The sequence below is a fragment of the Bufo gargarizans genome, chromosome 10, assembly GCF_014858855.1.
Source record: "Bufo gargarizans isolate SCDJY-AF-19 chromosome 10, ASM1485885v1, whole genome shotgun sequence".
Lineage (NCBI taxonomy): Eukaryota > Metazoa > Chordata > Amphibia > Anura > Bufonidae > Bufo > Bufo gargarizans.
Window position 1 is genome coordinate 112,543,251 of NC_058089.1, and position 16,275 is coordinate 112,559,525.

The following is a 16,275-nucleotide window of genomic DNA, read 5'->3' on the forward strand; positions in this document are numbered from 1 at the left end:
TCAAGAGAATGCCAAGAGTGTGCAAAGCAGTAATCAAAGCAAAAGGTGGCTACTTTGAAGAACCTAGAATATGACATATTTTCAGTTGTTTCACACTTTTTTGTTATGTATATAATTCCACATTTGTTAATTCATAGTTTTGATGCCTTCAGTGTGAATCTACAATTTTCATAGTCATGAAAATAAAGAAAACTCTTTGAATGAGAAGGTGTGTCCAAACTTTTGCTCTGTACTGTATATCCCTTATAGTGCTATAGGTGTCAGTTCACATGAAATCGGCATGATTTCTTGCTCTGCCATGTGATAAGTAACCATGAGAGTTTTGCTGTCAGAGAGCTGTACTGTATATTTTTGTAAAAAATAAATAAAAATACATCCCAGTTTCACCAAAGACTCGGGCTGCTGTCATCCTTCCACCATGATTTACACTGCTGCTCAGCTCCATAATGACACGTCTATGATCAGGATATAATTATGACTGAGATTTGTCGCTTTATCTTTGGCAGTCTGAGGCAGTCTGATGAGACAGCAACTAAAATTCAAAGGTTTATGTACTCTCTCCCATGCTTTACACTGCAGCTCTGCCTGGTCACACCGGCTATTATATATGCGGAAAGTAAACCTGGATAGCTAGAGGGGGGGGGGTGAAAGAGATTTTTTACAATTTTCCAAAAAATACAAAGTAGAATTTCTTTTAAAAAAAAAAAGGCACATTAGTTTATTTCTTGACATTTGTACATATTACAGATTTTACAGTGAGCATTTCACAGGGTTAACGCTCTAACGGTCAGTGCCATTTTGGTATTTGTACAGGAGTACTTTTTTGTTTTCATGGTCGGGTCAACGTCTCGCTTGGTGCACGCAGCACGGTTCCAACCGGAAGAGGTCGGGCACTTGGTAACCAGTCCCTTTAGTACCACTCTGTGATTCTCTTCTTAGATTTTTGTTTTTTAGATTTAAATAAATAATTCCTGCTGAAACGCTTCCATGGGATCAATGGAAAAGAAATGAAATAAAAATAAAATAAAATATACATATGACTGAAATACAATTGTTTTTCTCCTCCCCCAACATGTCACTTGCAGTCAGCAGGCCTAACAGTCAGTGATTTTCTGAAGCAACTAGTAATCCTTAGTGGCGTCTTCGGGGAGGAGGGTATTAAATGGACGATCCCATAGAGTGCTGGTTATGCCGAATCCTAGATGGGGAGGGGAAAGAAAAAGAGATGGTGAACGGCCGTGTGGGTGATGACTCCTCTGGATCATCTGCTGATATCAGCCTCCAATACACCAGGGAGGCATCTACATACATCGTCCATACAGGGCATTTACATATACAGTATGTAAATGCCCCCTTGGGGTACTGGAGGCTCCCCCTTCTGTTCCCTACTCTGCCATGCACATCAGTTACACACCAGCTCTTCTATTAATGAATACTTTAGATACTTATGGGGTCATTTATTATACTGAAATACACCTAAATTAGCCGTTGTGCCGCTATCTGCAACTTTGCCAGGGTCTAAAATTGTGGGCAGGCGCCTGTTTTAGGCGTAGAAAAAGGTCTAAATGTAAGCCAGCTCGGAAGCTGGCTTACATTAGGACTGGCTCTGAATGCGCCAAAGTAATGGAGAGATTGGCGCATCTTCATAACTTCGGCGGATTCACAGCCAGCGATGGGGCTTTATGAAGACCGGTGTCTAAAACGCCGCTCTTAATAAATGTGTCCCTTAGTGCACCGATTTTTTTTTTTTTATAGTCCATATGCTTATGCACACAACCGTATCTGTTTTGCAGTATGCAAATTTCGGATCCACAAAATACGGACACTGTCCGCGTTGCATCCGCGTTATTTATGCATCCATTAAAGGGGTTATCCCACTTTGCATTTTCATACTTACCTGCTGCCAGCGCGCCGTTCACTTCCTGGATTCTGGCTGGGGGCGGGCTTCATCTTGATTGAAGTCTTCTCCCGGCCGGGCAGCGCGCTGGGTTGAATGCGCACGCCGACCGTGCATGCGCCATGGTGACTTATTCCTGGCCAGTATAGTACAGAGCTGGCGTGCGTGTTCGCGGCTCTGTACTATTCTGGCCAGGAAGAAGTTACCATCGCGCATGCGCGGCGTTGTGCGAGTTCAGGACAGCGCGCTGCCCGGCCGGGAGAAGACTTCAATCAAGATGAAGCCCGCCCCCAGCCAGAATCCAGGAAATGAACGGCGCGCTGGCAGCAGGTAAGTATGAAAATGCTAAGTGGGATAACCCCTTTAATGGACGCATAAATAACGCGGTACAAGTACAAGTTAGGAGATCCCTCATGAGCTGTAGAAGGAGAAATCAATACAGGAATAAAGCTGTGCTGATGGATGAGAGCTAGTGAAGATAACAGCATCCTGGACACACAGACCTTACTTCCAGCATGTAATACTGAAAGGAAATCATCCACCTGAGAACAGAAAGTTGTCACAGCCCCGCCTCAGAACTTTACTGAACTTTATATTTGTATCTTCCTCCCAGGAAATAATAGAACAGTTTGTATTTCTCTACATGTAATTAGGATCCATCAGAACAGCAACTTACATTTCCATATTCTTTATGCAAGTGCAGCAAGAAAAAAACTGTACAGGTGTATGCCGAATTCACCACATACCTGATTTCTGGTGTTCAAAGTGATGGCGGACGTGGTAAGACTTGAGCCAGGCAAGGTAAGACCCTTTAGAGGGTGAACCATAGTGTAGGTAGTAGTGTGTCATATCATAGGCCACATATCCGAACAGCCCCCCGACAAAAAGGGAAAGCCCCACTACCGGAGGGAGGACCACCTGCATGAGGACGTACAGCGGTATGATCACAAATGAAGATGGGACTGGAGGAAAAACCAAACGTGAGCTGTCGAAGGGAGCCTAGGAGCGGGAAGTAGAAGAAAGCGCTGTCAGGAAGTGGTCTCATTTTATGTCATGCAGCAAAACTTAAATATATGCCACCTCGAACGCCCAACAGTGATGCCCGGGTGTTAGTCCACCACTCTCCACCTCACCTTATGGTGCTGTCCATGAAGCATAAAATGCAGGGTGATGAGGAAATAGTTGCTGGCGGGAGGATTCATGTGAAATATATATCTGTGAATTCCATATTCCATTAATGTCCAGACCATCATTCCAATGAAGAACAAAGGGAAGAAGAAGAACACTGGAACAGGAAGGGAGTATTCTGACAAAACAAAGATGGCAGAATTCAGCATCTGATATCCATTGCTTCAGCTCAGTGCAGAATATAATCTACATGAACATCAGTACCTGTGCCATCCATTACATTACTGATCTTTAGTTACATCCTGTATTATACTCCAGAGCTGCACTCACTATTCTGCTGGTGCAGTCACTGTGTACATACATTACTTATCCTGTACTGATCCTGAGTTACATCCTATATTATCCTCCAGAGCTGCACTCACTATTCTGCTGGTGCAGTCACTGTGTACATACATTACTTATCCTGTACTGACCCTGAGTTACATCCTGTATTATACTCCAGAGCTGCACTCACTATTCTGCTGGTGGAGTCACTGTGTACATACATTACTTATCCTGTACTGATCCTGAGTTACATCCTGTATTATACTCCAGAGCTGCACTCACTATTCTGCTGGTGCAGTCACTGTGTACATACATTACTTATCTTGTACTGATCCTGAGTTACATCCTGTATTATACTCCAGAGCTGCACTCACTATTCTGCTGGTGGAGTCACTGTGTACATACATTACTTATCCTGTACTGATCCTGAGTTACATCCTGTATTATACTCCAGAGCTGCACTCACTATTCTGCTGGTGCAGTCACTGTGTACATACATTACTTATCCTGTACTGATCCTGAGTTACATCCTGTATTATACTCCAGAGCTGCACTCACTATTCTGCTGGTGGAGTCACTGTGTACATACATTACTTATCTTGTACTGATCCTGAGTTACATCTTGAAGTATACTCAAGAGCTGCGCTCACTATTCTGCTGGTGGGCTAATTGCATACACACATTACATTTTTTATCCTGTACTGATTCCAAGTTACATCCTGCGTACATACATTACTTATCCTGTACTGTATGCACACAGTATCTTCATCAGCAGAACAGTGAGTGCAGCTCTGGAGTATAATACAGCATATAACTCAGGATCAGTACAGGATAAGGAATGTATATACACAGTAACTGCACCAGCAGAATAGCGAGTACAGCCCTGGAGTATAATAATACAGGATTTAACTCAGGATCAGTACAGGATAAGTAATGTATGTACATAGCAATTCCACCAGCAGAACAGTGAGTGCAGCTCTGGAGTATAATACAGGATGTAATGTCCATGCGTTCCAAATATGGCCATGAAAATGATCCCTGTAAGGCTTGTCCACTGATATTTGCATTTCATACCTGTAGTGAATGAAGCAAAGAGCCTGGTTTCCCCTCGAGCTAGTTCTGTGAGACAATACCAGGTTAAATATATGACGACTGGCGCCCACACTGCCAACACGATGTACCTGGACAGATGAAAGAAAACACAATTATTATATCACACAGGCAGCCATTGCACCATCATAGAAATAATTGCGGACATGGTGTTGACTGGGGTGTCGCTGCGTCTTCTCTACACAGAAGGGTTGTCGCCTATTAACACGGAGGGAACAGATGAACAGCACGTTTACTGCAGTTAATGAGGTTGTATGAACTTTTGGAAGCTACTGGTTCTCATTGTGGAGATCCATCTGGTGAAGGGAGTCCGGGACAGGGACAGAAGAGAAACTGAGTCTGTTTAACTTCACCCCATTCACTGCCAGACATCCAGCAGAAGTGGAGCAAGGCAGTCACAGGTACTGAATGCATTGTGGAGAGTTAGTCCCATGGGACTCGTTGCATATACTGAGTCTTAAGTACAGGTCACTGTTAAAGGGTTTGTTAGGGTGGGCCACCAATATCTCATCATGGGGATCCAATATCCCGCACCCCATGCCGATCGCTTCCATCCATTGTGTAGTGGACAGAGCTTACTTCAATGAGAGCAACGCTGCAGTAAGCTCCCGTGTCCACTACACAATGGCCCGCGCCGTAAAGTGCCAGGGCTGATGCCGGAGGACCGACACCGATGGTGTATACTGAGGATAATGCATCAATATCCAAACCCAGGAAAGCCCCCATAACCTCTCTGTCTTCACTCTCTCTGCCAGGTCTATGCTGTGATATTTCCCATAGAAACTGTATACAGTATATCCGCTCCTCGCTGGTAACGAGGACACCACGGAGGCCTCTACACATATCCGCTCCTGAGATTTATTCATCTACCAGTGATTCATTGTAGGGCTCTCAGCAGTGTAACTTTATACTTTCACGCTCCTGTAGGAGGATATGAAATGTTGTACTTTTGCCGCTTTCCTGTTATCTCTCAGCATTTGTGCTGCACGGAAGATGCTCTGCTGGGATGTGATGAGCAGTGGTATATTGGCTCCCAGCACTAGGACCTACACCGATCTAATAGTTATCCCCAATCCTGTGTTAAGGGGGTACAGTTTAACAGCCGAAATACCCCTTTAAATTTCAATGCCCGATCCTTTGTCCTCCCGGGAGATAAGCAGCTACGGAGGTGTCTCCTCTTTGTCCAGGCTATAGTCACATGCTGTCTACTGAATGGGTGTTTGGTGGGCATCTTAAGACACCACGTAACTCACGTTGAGGCCACATTATGCACAGCTAAAAGTATGTGCACCCCTTTGTAATTAGTGCGCTTGGCCATAGCTAAAGGTAGTAAGTCCGGAGATACAAGTCAATCCTTTATGGAAGCATGATAAAATCAACTGTAATCCTCAAAGTGCATAAGCCTATGTGTTTCCGACACATACAGCGTCCTTAAAAGGGTTGTCTAGGTTCAGAGCTGGACCCGGACATACCCACATTTTCACCCAGACAGCCCCCCTAATATGCTCTCCTTTGCCCTGCACTGAATCACGCAGGGCAAAGGCTTTTATTTTTAGGAGATCCTGTGAGCGCGGTGATGTCACTGGCACTAATGGGCGGGCTTTAGTGCTGCCCTAGCTTGTAAAATGGCTAGGGCAGCACTCAAGCCCGCCCATCAGAGCCGGCGACATCACCGAATACACTGCTAGGTGGAAGCCTCCGCCTAGCAGTGTAAAAACATAAACAAAAAAGCCCTTGCCATGAAATGCTCCGATGCTAATGTCAGGGGGCCTGCCTGGGTGAAAATGGGGGTATGACTGGGCATGTCCACCTTTGGGAGGGAGGAAGAGTTTGGCAAACCTGCAAAGGGAAGCCTACTTACCTGCTTCCTGGAGCTGGCTCCCGGCTCCTTCTCTGCTCGGTCTCGGCTGCTCCACTGCGCGCCCAGGATGTCAACTTCCGTTTTGATGCCACTGCAGCTAATCGATTGCTGCAGTGGTGATTGTTCCCCTTGCATCACATAACTATTTGACATGACGCAAAGGGAGAAGGTCACCCCTCCAAAGATTGGAGCTGCAGCTGCATCAAATCGGAGGCTTAGATCCTGGGAGTGCAGTGGAGCAGCCAAGGCCGGGAAGAGAAGGAGCCGGGAGCTAGCTCCAGGAAGCAGGTAAGTAGGCTTCCCTATTGCAGGTCTGCCCAACAGCCCATAGGTGCACAACCCCTTAATGACACTTTATGCGTGGGAAACTCGTACACTTATGCACTTTGAGGATTTTATCATGTTTGACTAAAGGAATAACTTTGTCTCTGGACCTGGACTTACTTTCTACCTTTGGATTATCCATGTGTAACCGACCTGGTTTCCATGCACAGACACGGGGATTCCATGGGAGTAGGTGAGCTGGATCTACAAAAAACTTTTTTTTCTATTTGGGGGTTCACATACTTTTGCCAACAGCCTATGTACATTTAATCTGCATGGTGATATCTTAAAGATGCAGCTCGATGGTAAAGGATAGGCGCTGTGTCCTTACCAGGCCGTCTTTGAACACCACTCCACAAAGTCTGATTGGAAGAGTCGGATGGGTCGGTCCACCGGCTGATGAACCCATTCGTCATATTTTTCCCTCAAGTGACCAACCTGCCAGAGCAGCGGCTTCTCCCAGTCTACTAAGTCCTAAAAGAGACACAAGGATACTCTCAGGTTAGTCTACATGCACCAGGTATCATGTGCATCCTGCCCACGAGCAGCCTATAAATAACAGGGGAGGTGGCACAGGGTTGATGCCATCCTGCAGCATCAAAACAGGTTTGTTATAAGCCTCAACCTTATCACACAAAAGACTGTAGGAACCTGTCCCGTCACAATTACATATGTAGGGGAGCAGCCCATTGTCCTGTGCTGTTGACAAGTTTCAGTGCAATCGCATGTTAATGACGAATGATACATTTACCGCCACATACTGTCATTTATTTCCTGCTCCCTCATGTCTGCCAACAAAGGGACAGATAATTAACCACTCTACAAAACTAAAGATATGACCCCCCTCCAACTATTTTCTTCTGTCGGGTTGTAAAATAACATTTATTCTGCACTTATATCTGTTTCTTCATTTACGGTTTTTCCAAAAATGACCAATATAGTCAGAGGCAAAGGGGTTGTCACCAAACTGTCCCAGACTCCTGAATAGTAAACGAGTCAAGCCATGTAGTAGTACTTATGGGAGCGGGGGGGGGGGGGGGGGGATCTAAAACTACAGAATTGGACAAACAATCCCTTAATAATACTACCTGTATTATACTCCAGAGCTGCACTCACTATTCTGCTGGTGGAGACACTGTATACATACATTACTTATTCAGTATGGATCCCGAGTTACATCCTGTATTATTCTCCAGAGCTGCACTCACTATTCTGCTGATGCATTGCAAAGAAGGACCGGCACTCACTTTTTTTTAATCAAATATAATTTTTATTGAAATTGTCCTGTAGAGTGATGTCTACAAAAATAACGAAGTACATAACCCAAACCAAATAACCCCCCCCCCACCCCAACAATAACCAAGCAGAGAGACGACTACACCATCCCCTATGTGGACGAGTTAAATAAAGCGTATCATGATAGGCACGTTGTGTGAATTGTTGTGTGTATGAGTACATGGAAAATAAAATGTCAGATGCGGCCATGGTGTGTGAACGTAACATCAAGCCACTGTCTCGGCAGATGCCCCAAGGACTCGGGCCACATGTCCTACTATAGACATTTGCCCCTCAAACCATCCCTTGTCAGCGCCAAAGATGCCAGACCAGGAACTGTAAACCATCCTTGCCATATTGACATAAATTTAGCTGGGCATCTCCTTTTCAAGTGTACCCCTCTTCTGAATCGTAGAACGGTATTTAGTCGGTTTACATATTCCTGCCTGGTAGGTGGATTCCTGTATCTAATGTTTAGGAATTAATACCCTAGCCTGAAAGAGCATTCTTTGAATGCACAAGGATATTTTATCATCTATTCCTGGCGAGTTTAAAAAGACCCAATACACAGACTTTGGGGTCTCTGGGTATTTGTATCTGGGTTATTTGGGCTATGATCTTCATTATCTCTTCCCAATAGCCCCCCAGAGCGCAGAAGGCAGGCCAAGGGTTCAACAGCGACAGCAAACAATAGGGGGGATATTAGGCAGCCTCGTCTCGTTCCCCTATGCACTGTAAATTGTGTAGAGAGTACCCCATTTGCCCTGATTCTTGCTACCGGCGAGCTGTAGAGCATTTTGACCCAGGACATGAACCCCCGGCCAAACCCCATGGATTCAGGCAGAGTTGGGTCCTTACCGGGTTTTGGCAGCACGACCACCACCGCCTGCCGGCAGCTTCCCTGATCGCAAAGCATCAGTAAAAGGTATCTAAGAGGTGAGGAAGAAGAGTCTCTTGGTATCTTTAAAAAAAACTCTGATGGCAGGCCGTCTGAACCCGGGGCCTTCTCATTAGGGAAAGAGCAGAGAGCAGTCTTAAGTTCCTCCAACTCCAGGGGCTCATCCAGAAAACTGGCCGACTCCAGGGACAGCGTAGGCACAGAGACAGTCCTGATCAAAAGTTTAAGACCACTTGAAAAATTGCAAAAAATCATATTTAGCATGGCTGGATCTTAACAAGGTTCCAAGTAGAGCTTCAACATGCAACAAGAAGAAATGGGAGTGAGACAAAACATTTTTTGAGCATTCAATTTAATGAAAACAACGAATAAACTGAAACAGGATGTTTTTCAGCTGATCAAAAGTTTAGGACCACACCTCCAAAAAAATAAAAAATAACTGACATCCAACTTCCAAACATGAACTCAGTAATGAGTAGCTCCGCCGTTATTGTTTATCACTTCAAAAATTCGTTTCGGCATGCTTGATGCAAGCATTTCCATGAGGTGAGTAGGAACATTTCTCCAAGTGGTGAAGACAGCCGCACGAAGGCCATCTACTGTCTGGAACGGTTTCCATTTTTGTAAACTTCCCTTGCCATCCATCCCCAAAGGTTCTCAATTGGATTTAGATCAGGGGAACACGCAGGATGGGCCAAAAGAGTGATGTTATTCTCCTGGAAGAAGTCCCTTGTCCTGCGGGCATTGTGTACTGTAACGTTGTCCTGTTGAAAAACCCAGTCGTTACCACACAGACGAGGGACCTCAGTCATGTGGAATGCTCTCTGCAACATCTGGACATAGCCAGCGGCCGTTTGACGCCCCTGCACTTCCTGAAGCTCCATTGTTCCACTGAAGGAAAAAGCAGACCATTATGGCGCCCCCTCCACTGTGGCGTGTAGAAAACATCTCAGGTGAGATCTGCTTGTCATGCCAGTAACATTGGAAACCTTCAAGGTTAAATTTTTTCTCATCAAAGAATAAAACTTTCTTCCACCTTTGAATGTCCCATGTTTGGTGCTCTCTTGCAAAGTCCAAACGAGCAGTTCTGTGGCGTTCAAGGAGACAAGGTCTTTGAAGATGTTTTTTGTTTTTGAAGCCCTTCAGTCTCAGATGCCGTCTGATGGTTATGGGGCTGCAGTCAGCACCAGTAAGGGCCTTAATTTGGGTCGAAGATTGTCCAGTGTCTTGACGGACAGCCAATTGGATCCTACGGCTCAGTGCTGATGAAATTTTTGGGGGTCTTCCATTTGACTTTTTTGTTCCATAACCCTCATTTAAGAAATTCCAAATGACTGTCTTACTGCGTCCCACCTCAGCAGCGATGGCGCGCTGTGAGAGACCCTGCTTATGCAGTTCAACAACCCGACCACGTTCAAAAAGGTTTTTTGCCTTTGCCATCACAACGTGTGACTACCTGACAGAAAATGACAATGAATCCACATCTTTGCACAGATTTGGCCCTTTAAAGGCATGTGGTCCTAAACTTTTGATCCGCTGAAAAACAGCCTGTTTCAGTTTATTTGTTGTTTTCATTAAATTGAATGCTCAAAAAATGTTTTGTCTCACTCCCATTTCTTCTTGTTGCATGTTGAAGCTCTACTTGGAACCTTGTTCAGATCCAGCCATGCTAAATATGATTTTTTGCCATTTTTCAAGTGGTTTTAAACTTTTGATCAGGACTATATATTGGCAAGATAAGATTTTATAGCACCTACATCTGTTAGCAATTTGGATGAGTACAGTTCCTTATAGTAGTTATAGAATTCATTGAGGATGACCGAGTCTTCCGCAGAGAGGCCCCCCTCTCTAGTCCTAATAGCCGCTACCCTAGATAGGCCCTCCTGCGAGCAAATCACTCTGACCAGTAAACGTCCCGCGCTCTCACCTGCTTCAAAATATTTCTGTTTTGGGAAGAAGTGCTCATTGTCGGCTATTTGTATCAGATTTTCATTAAGTTTAACTTGAGCCTCCCTCCACATGGATTTATTCCGCGGGGAAGGGGCCCCCACGTAGGCAGCCTCACAGTTTCTCACCTCCCGTTGCATACCATCGTGAGTTCCCTAGTCTTTGTTTTACGCCGTTTAATTTTCTGTATAAAGAGACCCATTACATAGGCTTTCATAGTATCTCAGACTGTCCCCATAGCAGCCGATCCTAAGTTAGAACGGAAGAATTCCAGAATCTGCTCTGTAAGAGGCTCCCCTTCATCCAGTAACTGTATCCAGAACAGGTTGAGTTTCCAAAAGGAAAGGTCCGCCTCGATCCCTGACCCTCTCAAGTTGTAACCCTATGCGGATGGGAGAGTGGTCTGATAGGCTACGTGGTAGGTATTCTATAGAGGCGATATAAGACGAAGCCTCCAGTGACCCAACAGGCAAGTCTATTCTGGACAGAGAATTATGAGATGGTGAAAAGCAGGAGTATTGGCGCTCCTGAGGATACCGGATTCTCCACAGATCATGGAGATACAATTCACATAATAGCCTCGCCAAATAAATTTCCGAGGTATTTGTTAGGACAGGACTTTGGTGAAATGTATCTAGAGTTGGGTTTAGACATTTATTGAAGTCACCTAGCATAAGTATCAAATATAAATAAATCCGCAGCACTCGCAAGGTGAATGAACACAATCGGGTTACTTTATTTGTACCAGCAGCAAACAGACAGCGATGTTTCCACCATCTCTGGTCTTTCTCAAGCCTTGAGAATGGCTTGAGAAAGACCAGAGATGGTCGAAACGTCGCTGTCTGTATGCTGCTGGCACAAATAAGTAACCGGATTCTGTTCATTCAACTGGCGAGTGCTGCGGATTTCTATATATATATTTGTTCTTAGACGGGACCCCCAGCCAGGATCTCCACCCGCGAGCACCATCATCACTATTCTCATTACTGGTAGAAATTGGGGTCTGTAGTGCTGCTTACCCTACATTGATCTAGTATAAGTATAGGCACCTTTGGGCCTTGAGTTACGAACGCCATCACTTTTTTATCACATCACATGAATAGGGTGACGGAATATATATGGTGATCAGAAAAAAGTGTACCCTATATATAGAGCAATGTAGGCAGACATAGCTGCCATCAGGATCAATGTCATTCAAAAGGAGTAGCTCTGTTCACAAAGACGCTCCCCCCCCTCCAGTAGCCAGGGGCTACTCTGGAGCGTAAACCAGTCAGTGACAGCTGGTCCAGGCAGACCAGGAGGTACCTGTGTAGGTACCGACAGTACAGACGTAGTAAACCAGGCAGGGTTGTGACCAGGAGAAACAAGACAGGAACCAGAGGATGATGCAAAGACGCAGTCAGGACGAGCAAAGGGTCAAGGCAGGCGGCACAGGAGCAGAGTCAGACAATCCGGGTCGGCAACAGGAGAGGCGATGCAAGCAGGCTGGGATAGGAGATGAACGAAGTCCAGGAACGAAGCATAAAGTGAGGAACACGAGTGGTAAGCAAGCTCTTTAGCACAAGATTAGGACCTTGACACTGAGGCGTCTGGCTAGAGGTCTGAGCTAAAAAAGTACCTGCAGGAGAGCCAGGATAGGTTAACGAGATCACCTGACACAACTCAGCCCCGCCCAGGGAGTGATGCGTACTGCCACAACCAAAGCAGAGTTCAAGCAGTGTTCAGGTTGAATGGAAGTCGTGGAGCGGAATCTTCAAAGGTAAATACTAACCACACAGGCAGAACCCAAAGCTGCAGCAGAGACAGGGAAGCTCAGACCGCGATCACAGATGAGCACGGTGCCCAGAACCGCGGCGGTAAGCAGGGGGACAGCAGCGTCGCACAGAGGACGATGTTACACACAGTATGGCTGGTTGATAATTCTGTGCAGCCCTATAGACTGCTGGACGTTTCGTGGCATCTCCCAGGCCCCTGACATTCCACACTATGACCTGAACCCTACCCGCCATCGCTTAGAGAGATACATAAATGTGAAAAATGGAGATCCACATAAACAATTCCCACCAAACAAAAAGAGATGTGTTCAAGCCGTCTCCCTGCAAATTCCCACCCAATGGAAACACATAATAAAGAAATCCCAACAAAAAGAACTCCAATGGGAACATGAGGCACAAGAGATTCCTGAAGCCAATAAAGATGCAAATAGCAAAGTTTCGCAACCGCGGAGCAAGGTTTCAGTGTACAAAAGATAACCCTCTAGTTAGAGTCCTGAGCAGCAGCAGATCATATATAACAATCGGCATCCTAATCATATAGCTAATATATACAAACAACTAGTCTAGAAGCAGTGGAATTACAACAGCCCCCTATCCCAACCTATAAAGAACAGTAAAACAAAAGGGGAGAGGGAGAGCGGTGATGTTAGATAGATTAGAATACAAAGGCGGTGAAATACTCATCTCCATGCCCCGGAAAGCAATGCGGCTCCCTCCTCTAGAGTCCACTTTATAGAGAATACGTTTTCCTGATCATCCAGTCCCAGCAGATTCAAATAATGAACTTTCGTTCAGATCCAACCAACGGGTAGCATCTTCTGGCGAGTCGAATAAATGGACCGTTCCTCCAGCCATTACTCACAGCTTGGAAGGGTAAAGCATGGAGTACTGCACATTCTTCATAATTTTGCTCGGCACCTCTGTACTTTCGCTGAGAAGTCAGGAAATATGGAGACCTTGTGACCATTAATAAGTAGATCCGAGTGATGTCTGACGGAGAATATTGTCCCTATCTTGAAAGTGCAGAATTCTGAGCAACGTCGGTCTGGGGGGTGGCCCCGGAGGTGGAATGGCACCCTATGCGCTCTTTCAATTGCAAATAGAGGAGACAGAGAATCTTGTCCGAATTTAGCATTGAGGCATTCCTCGAACAACTGAGCAGCGTTAACCACTTCCACTTTTTCTGGCACTCCCACCAAACGAAGGTTACGGTGCAATCTGTTCTCCAAATCTTCCGTTTTGTTTATGAGAAGAGTAATGTTGTGTATTACTTTGGCCAGTGTGTGAAGGCTGGATGGGGTCTATGAAGGCCCCAGACCAGCCTTCAGTAATTTCCAGCAGGTTGTGCCTCTCTGGCGCAGCCTGCTGGTCAATGTTAAAATAGCATTGCTATTAAAATGCAATGCATTATAGGGATAATGCATTGCATTTCAAAAGTAATCAAAATACTGTCTGTTATAATCCCCTTGTGGGACTATTAAGTGGTAAAAAAAAAAAATAAAAAATTTACATTTATAAAAAATATAAAAAAACAATTACACTTATTTTTAAAAAAAAAATTAAAATTGCCAAAAAAACTAACAAAACTCCCCGTATTCTTGGTATTGCCACGTCCGTAACGACCCGGACTACATAACTATTACATAAATTATCCCCTACGGTTAATGCTGTAAAAAAAAAAAAAAAAGACTGAATTGCTATTTTATTCTTAGTTGCCACCGAAAAGACTGAATAACAAATGATCAAAAAGCGCCATTTACTCCAAAATAATACCAATGAAATTATACCAAGTCGTCCCGCAAAAATCAAGCCCTCACGCAACTCCATAGAAAGAAAAATAAAAAAATTATGGGTATTGGTAAGCGGCAAAGTAAAACCTTCCTCCGCTGGGGGAACCCGGGCAAATTGCTCCAGGCGAGCCGCCACATCCACCGCCCCATTTTGTTTCGCCGGCATTGCTCCTGGTCCCTCTCTCTCCTTCTTTGTTGTGTGGACTCAGGGAGGCTGCCCGCACAACTCCACTAGCTCTCGGATGAGCAGGAGACAGCAGCCGCAGGATAGCGAAGGATTTTAGCAGGTATTGCTCAGGATCTCCGGCGTGCGCGTCTCCCTACATTGCCGGCCAGGCCATGCCCCCCTCCGGCGCTCACTTTCTTGACGATATGAAGAGACGTTTATTCAAGGCATAATAGCATCATCAGTGACTAGTTATAGCTCAAGCCTGAGCCTTTTTCAAACTGCATAAAAGGCTCAGGCTTGAGCCGAAACTAGTCACTGATGATACTATTATGCCTTGAATAAACGTCTCTCCAGTCCTTCTTCACTATATACTAGTGGGACGCCTTCGCCGGACACGTGCACCAGGTGAAAACCGCAGTGCCGACCCATCTTCCTCAATACTATTCTGCTAGTGCAGTCACTGTGTACATACACTGCCTGTCCCTAAAAAAATTGTCGACACCAAAAAAATAAAAATAAAATAAAAATTAAGATTCTCAATGGGGTTAAGGTCTGGACTCTGTGGTGGCCAATCCATGGGTAATGATGATGTCTCATGGTCCCTGAACCACTCTTTCACAATTTGAGCCCGATGAATCCTGGCATTGTCATCTTGGAATATGCCAGTGCCATCAGGGAAGAACAAATCCATTGATGGAATAACCTGGTCCTTCAGTATGTTCAGGTAGTCCGCGGACCTCATTCCTGGAGCACATACTGTTGCTGAACCTAGACCTGACCAACTGCAGAAACCCCAGACCATAGCACTGCCCCCACAGGCTTGTACAGTAGGCACTAGGCATGATGAGTGCATCACTTCATCTGCCTCTCTTCTTACCCTGATGCGCCCATCACTCTGGAACAGGGTAAATCTGGACTCATCAGACCACATGACCTTCTTCCATTGCTCCAGAGTCCAATCTTTACGCTCCCTAGCAAATTAAGGCCTTTTTTCTGGTTTGCCTCACTGATTAGTGGTTTTCTTATGGCTACACAGCTGTTTAGTCCCAATCCCTTGAGTTCCCTTCGCATTGTGCGTGTGGAAATGCTCTTACTTTCACTATTAAACATAGCCCCGAGTTCTACTGTTGTTCTTCCTCGATTTGATTTCATCAAACGTTTAAGTGATTGCCGATCACGATCATTCAGGATTTTTTTCCCGCCACATTTCTTCCTTGAATACGATGGGCCCTCACTATCCTTACAGTTTTTAATAATAAGTTGGACAGTTCTTAACCCAATTTTAGCAGTTTCTGCAATCTCCTTAGGTGTTTTCTCTGCTTGATGCATGCCAATGATTTGACCCTTCTCAAACAGACTAACATCTTTTCCACGACCACGAGATGTGTCTTTCGACAAGTTTGTTTAAGAAATGAGAAGCAACTCATTGCACCAGTTGGGGTTAAATAACCTATTGCCAGCTGAAAGATAATCGCCCATACAGTAATTATCCAACAGGAGGCTCAGAACTATTTGTTTAGTTAAATTCAGGTGGACAGGTGGTGTACATTACAGTACTGGTGGTTGGTGAAAATAACTGCAGGCGGTTCTTTCTACAACATTGCGGTGTCAGGTGTAAAGGTGTCATCAGCAAATTCTGTGCAGACACTGAAGAAGCAGGGAATGCTGGGAGCTGTCAGTCCTGAAGAATTACAACTTCTTCAGTAGATGATGATCAGATACATTAAGCAGAAATCTAATAAGCTGTACTAACATTAACCATTTCTTTCTCTCTTCA

At 45.0% G+C, this 16,275-nt stretch overlaps 1 protein-coding gene across 2 annotated transcripts in view; it reads right to left on the reverse strand.

Annotated features, from left to right (window-relative positions):
* Positions 1 to 692: 692 nt before the first annotated feature.
* The window catches only part of FA2H (fatty acid 2-hydroxylase), a 65,690-nt gene continuing 50,107 nt past the window's right edge, over positions 693 to 16,275 (reverse strand). For both annotated transcript variants that reach the window (XM_044269945.1, XM_044269944.1), the window contains exons 3-7: positions 6,976 to 7,118; positions 4,424 to 4,530; positions 3,031 to 3,203; positions 2,644 to 2,896; positions 693 to 1,198 (exon numbers count right to left, since the gene is read on the reverse strand). In XM_044269945.1, the coding sequence (XP_044125880.1) occupies positions 1,122 to 1,198; positions 2,644 to 2,896; positions 3,031 to 3,203; positions 4,424 to 4,530; positions 6,976 to 7,118 (753 nt within the window). In that variant the 3' untranslated portion in view covers positions 693 to 1,121. The remainder of the gene's footprint in view (positions 1,199 to 2,643; positions 2,897 to 3,030; positions 3,204 to 4,423; positions 4,531 to 6,975; positions 7,119 to 16,275) is intronic.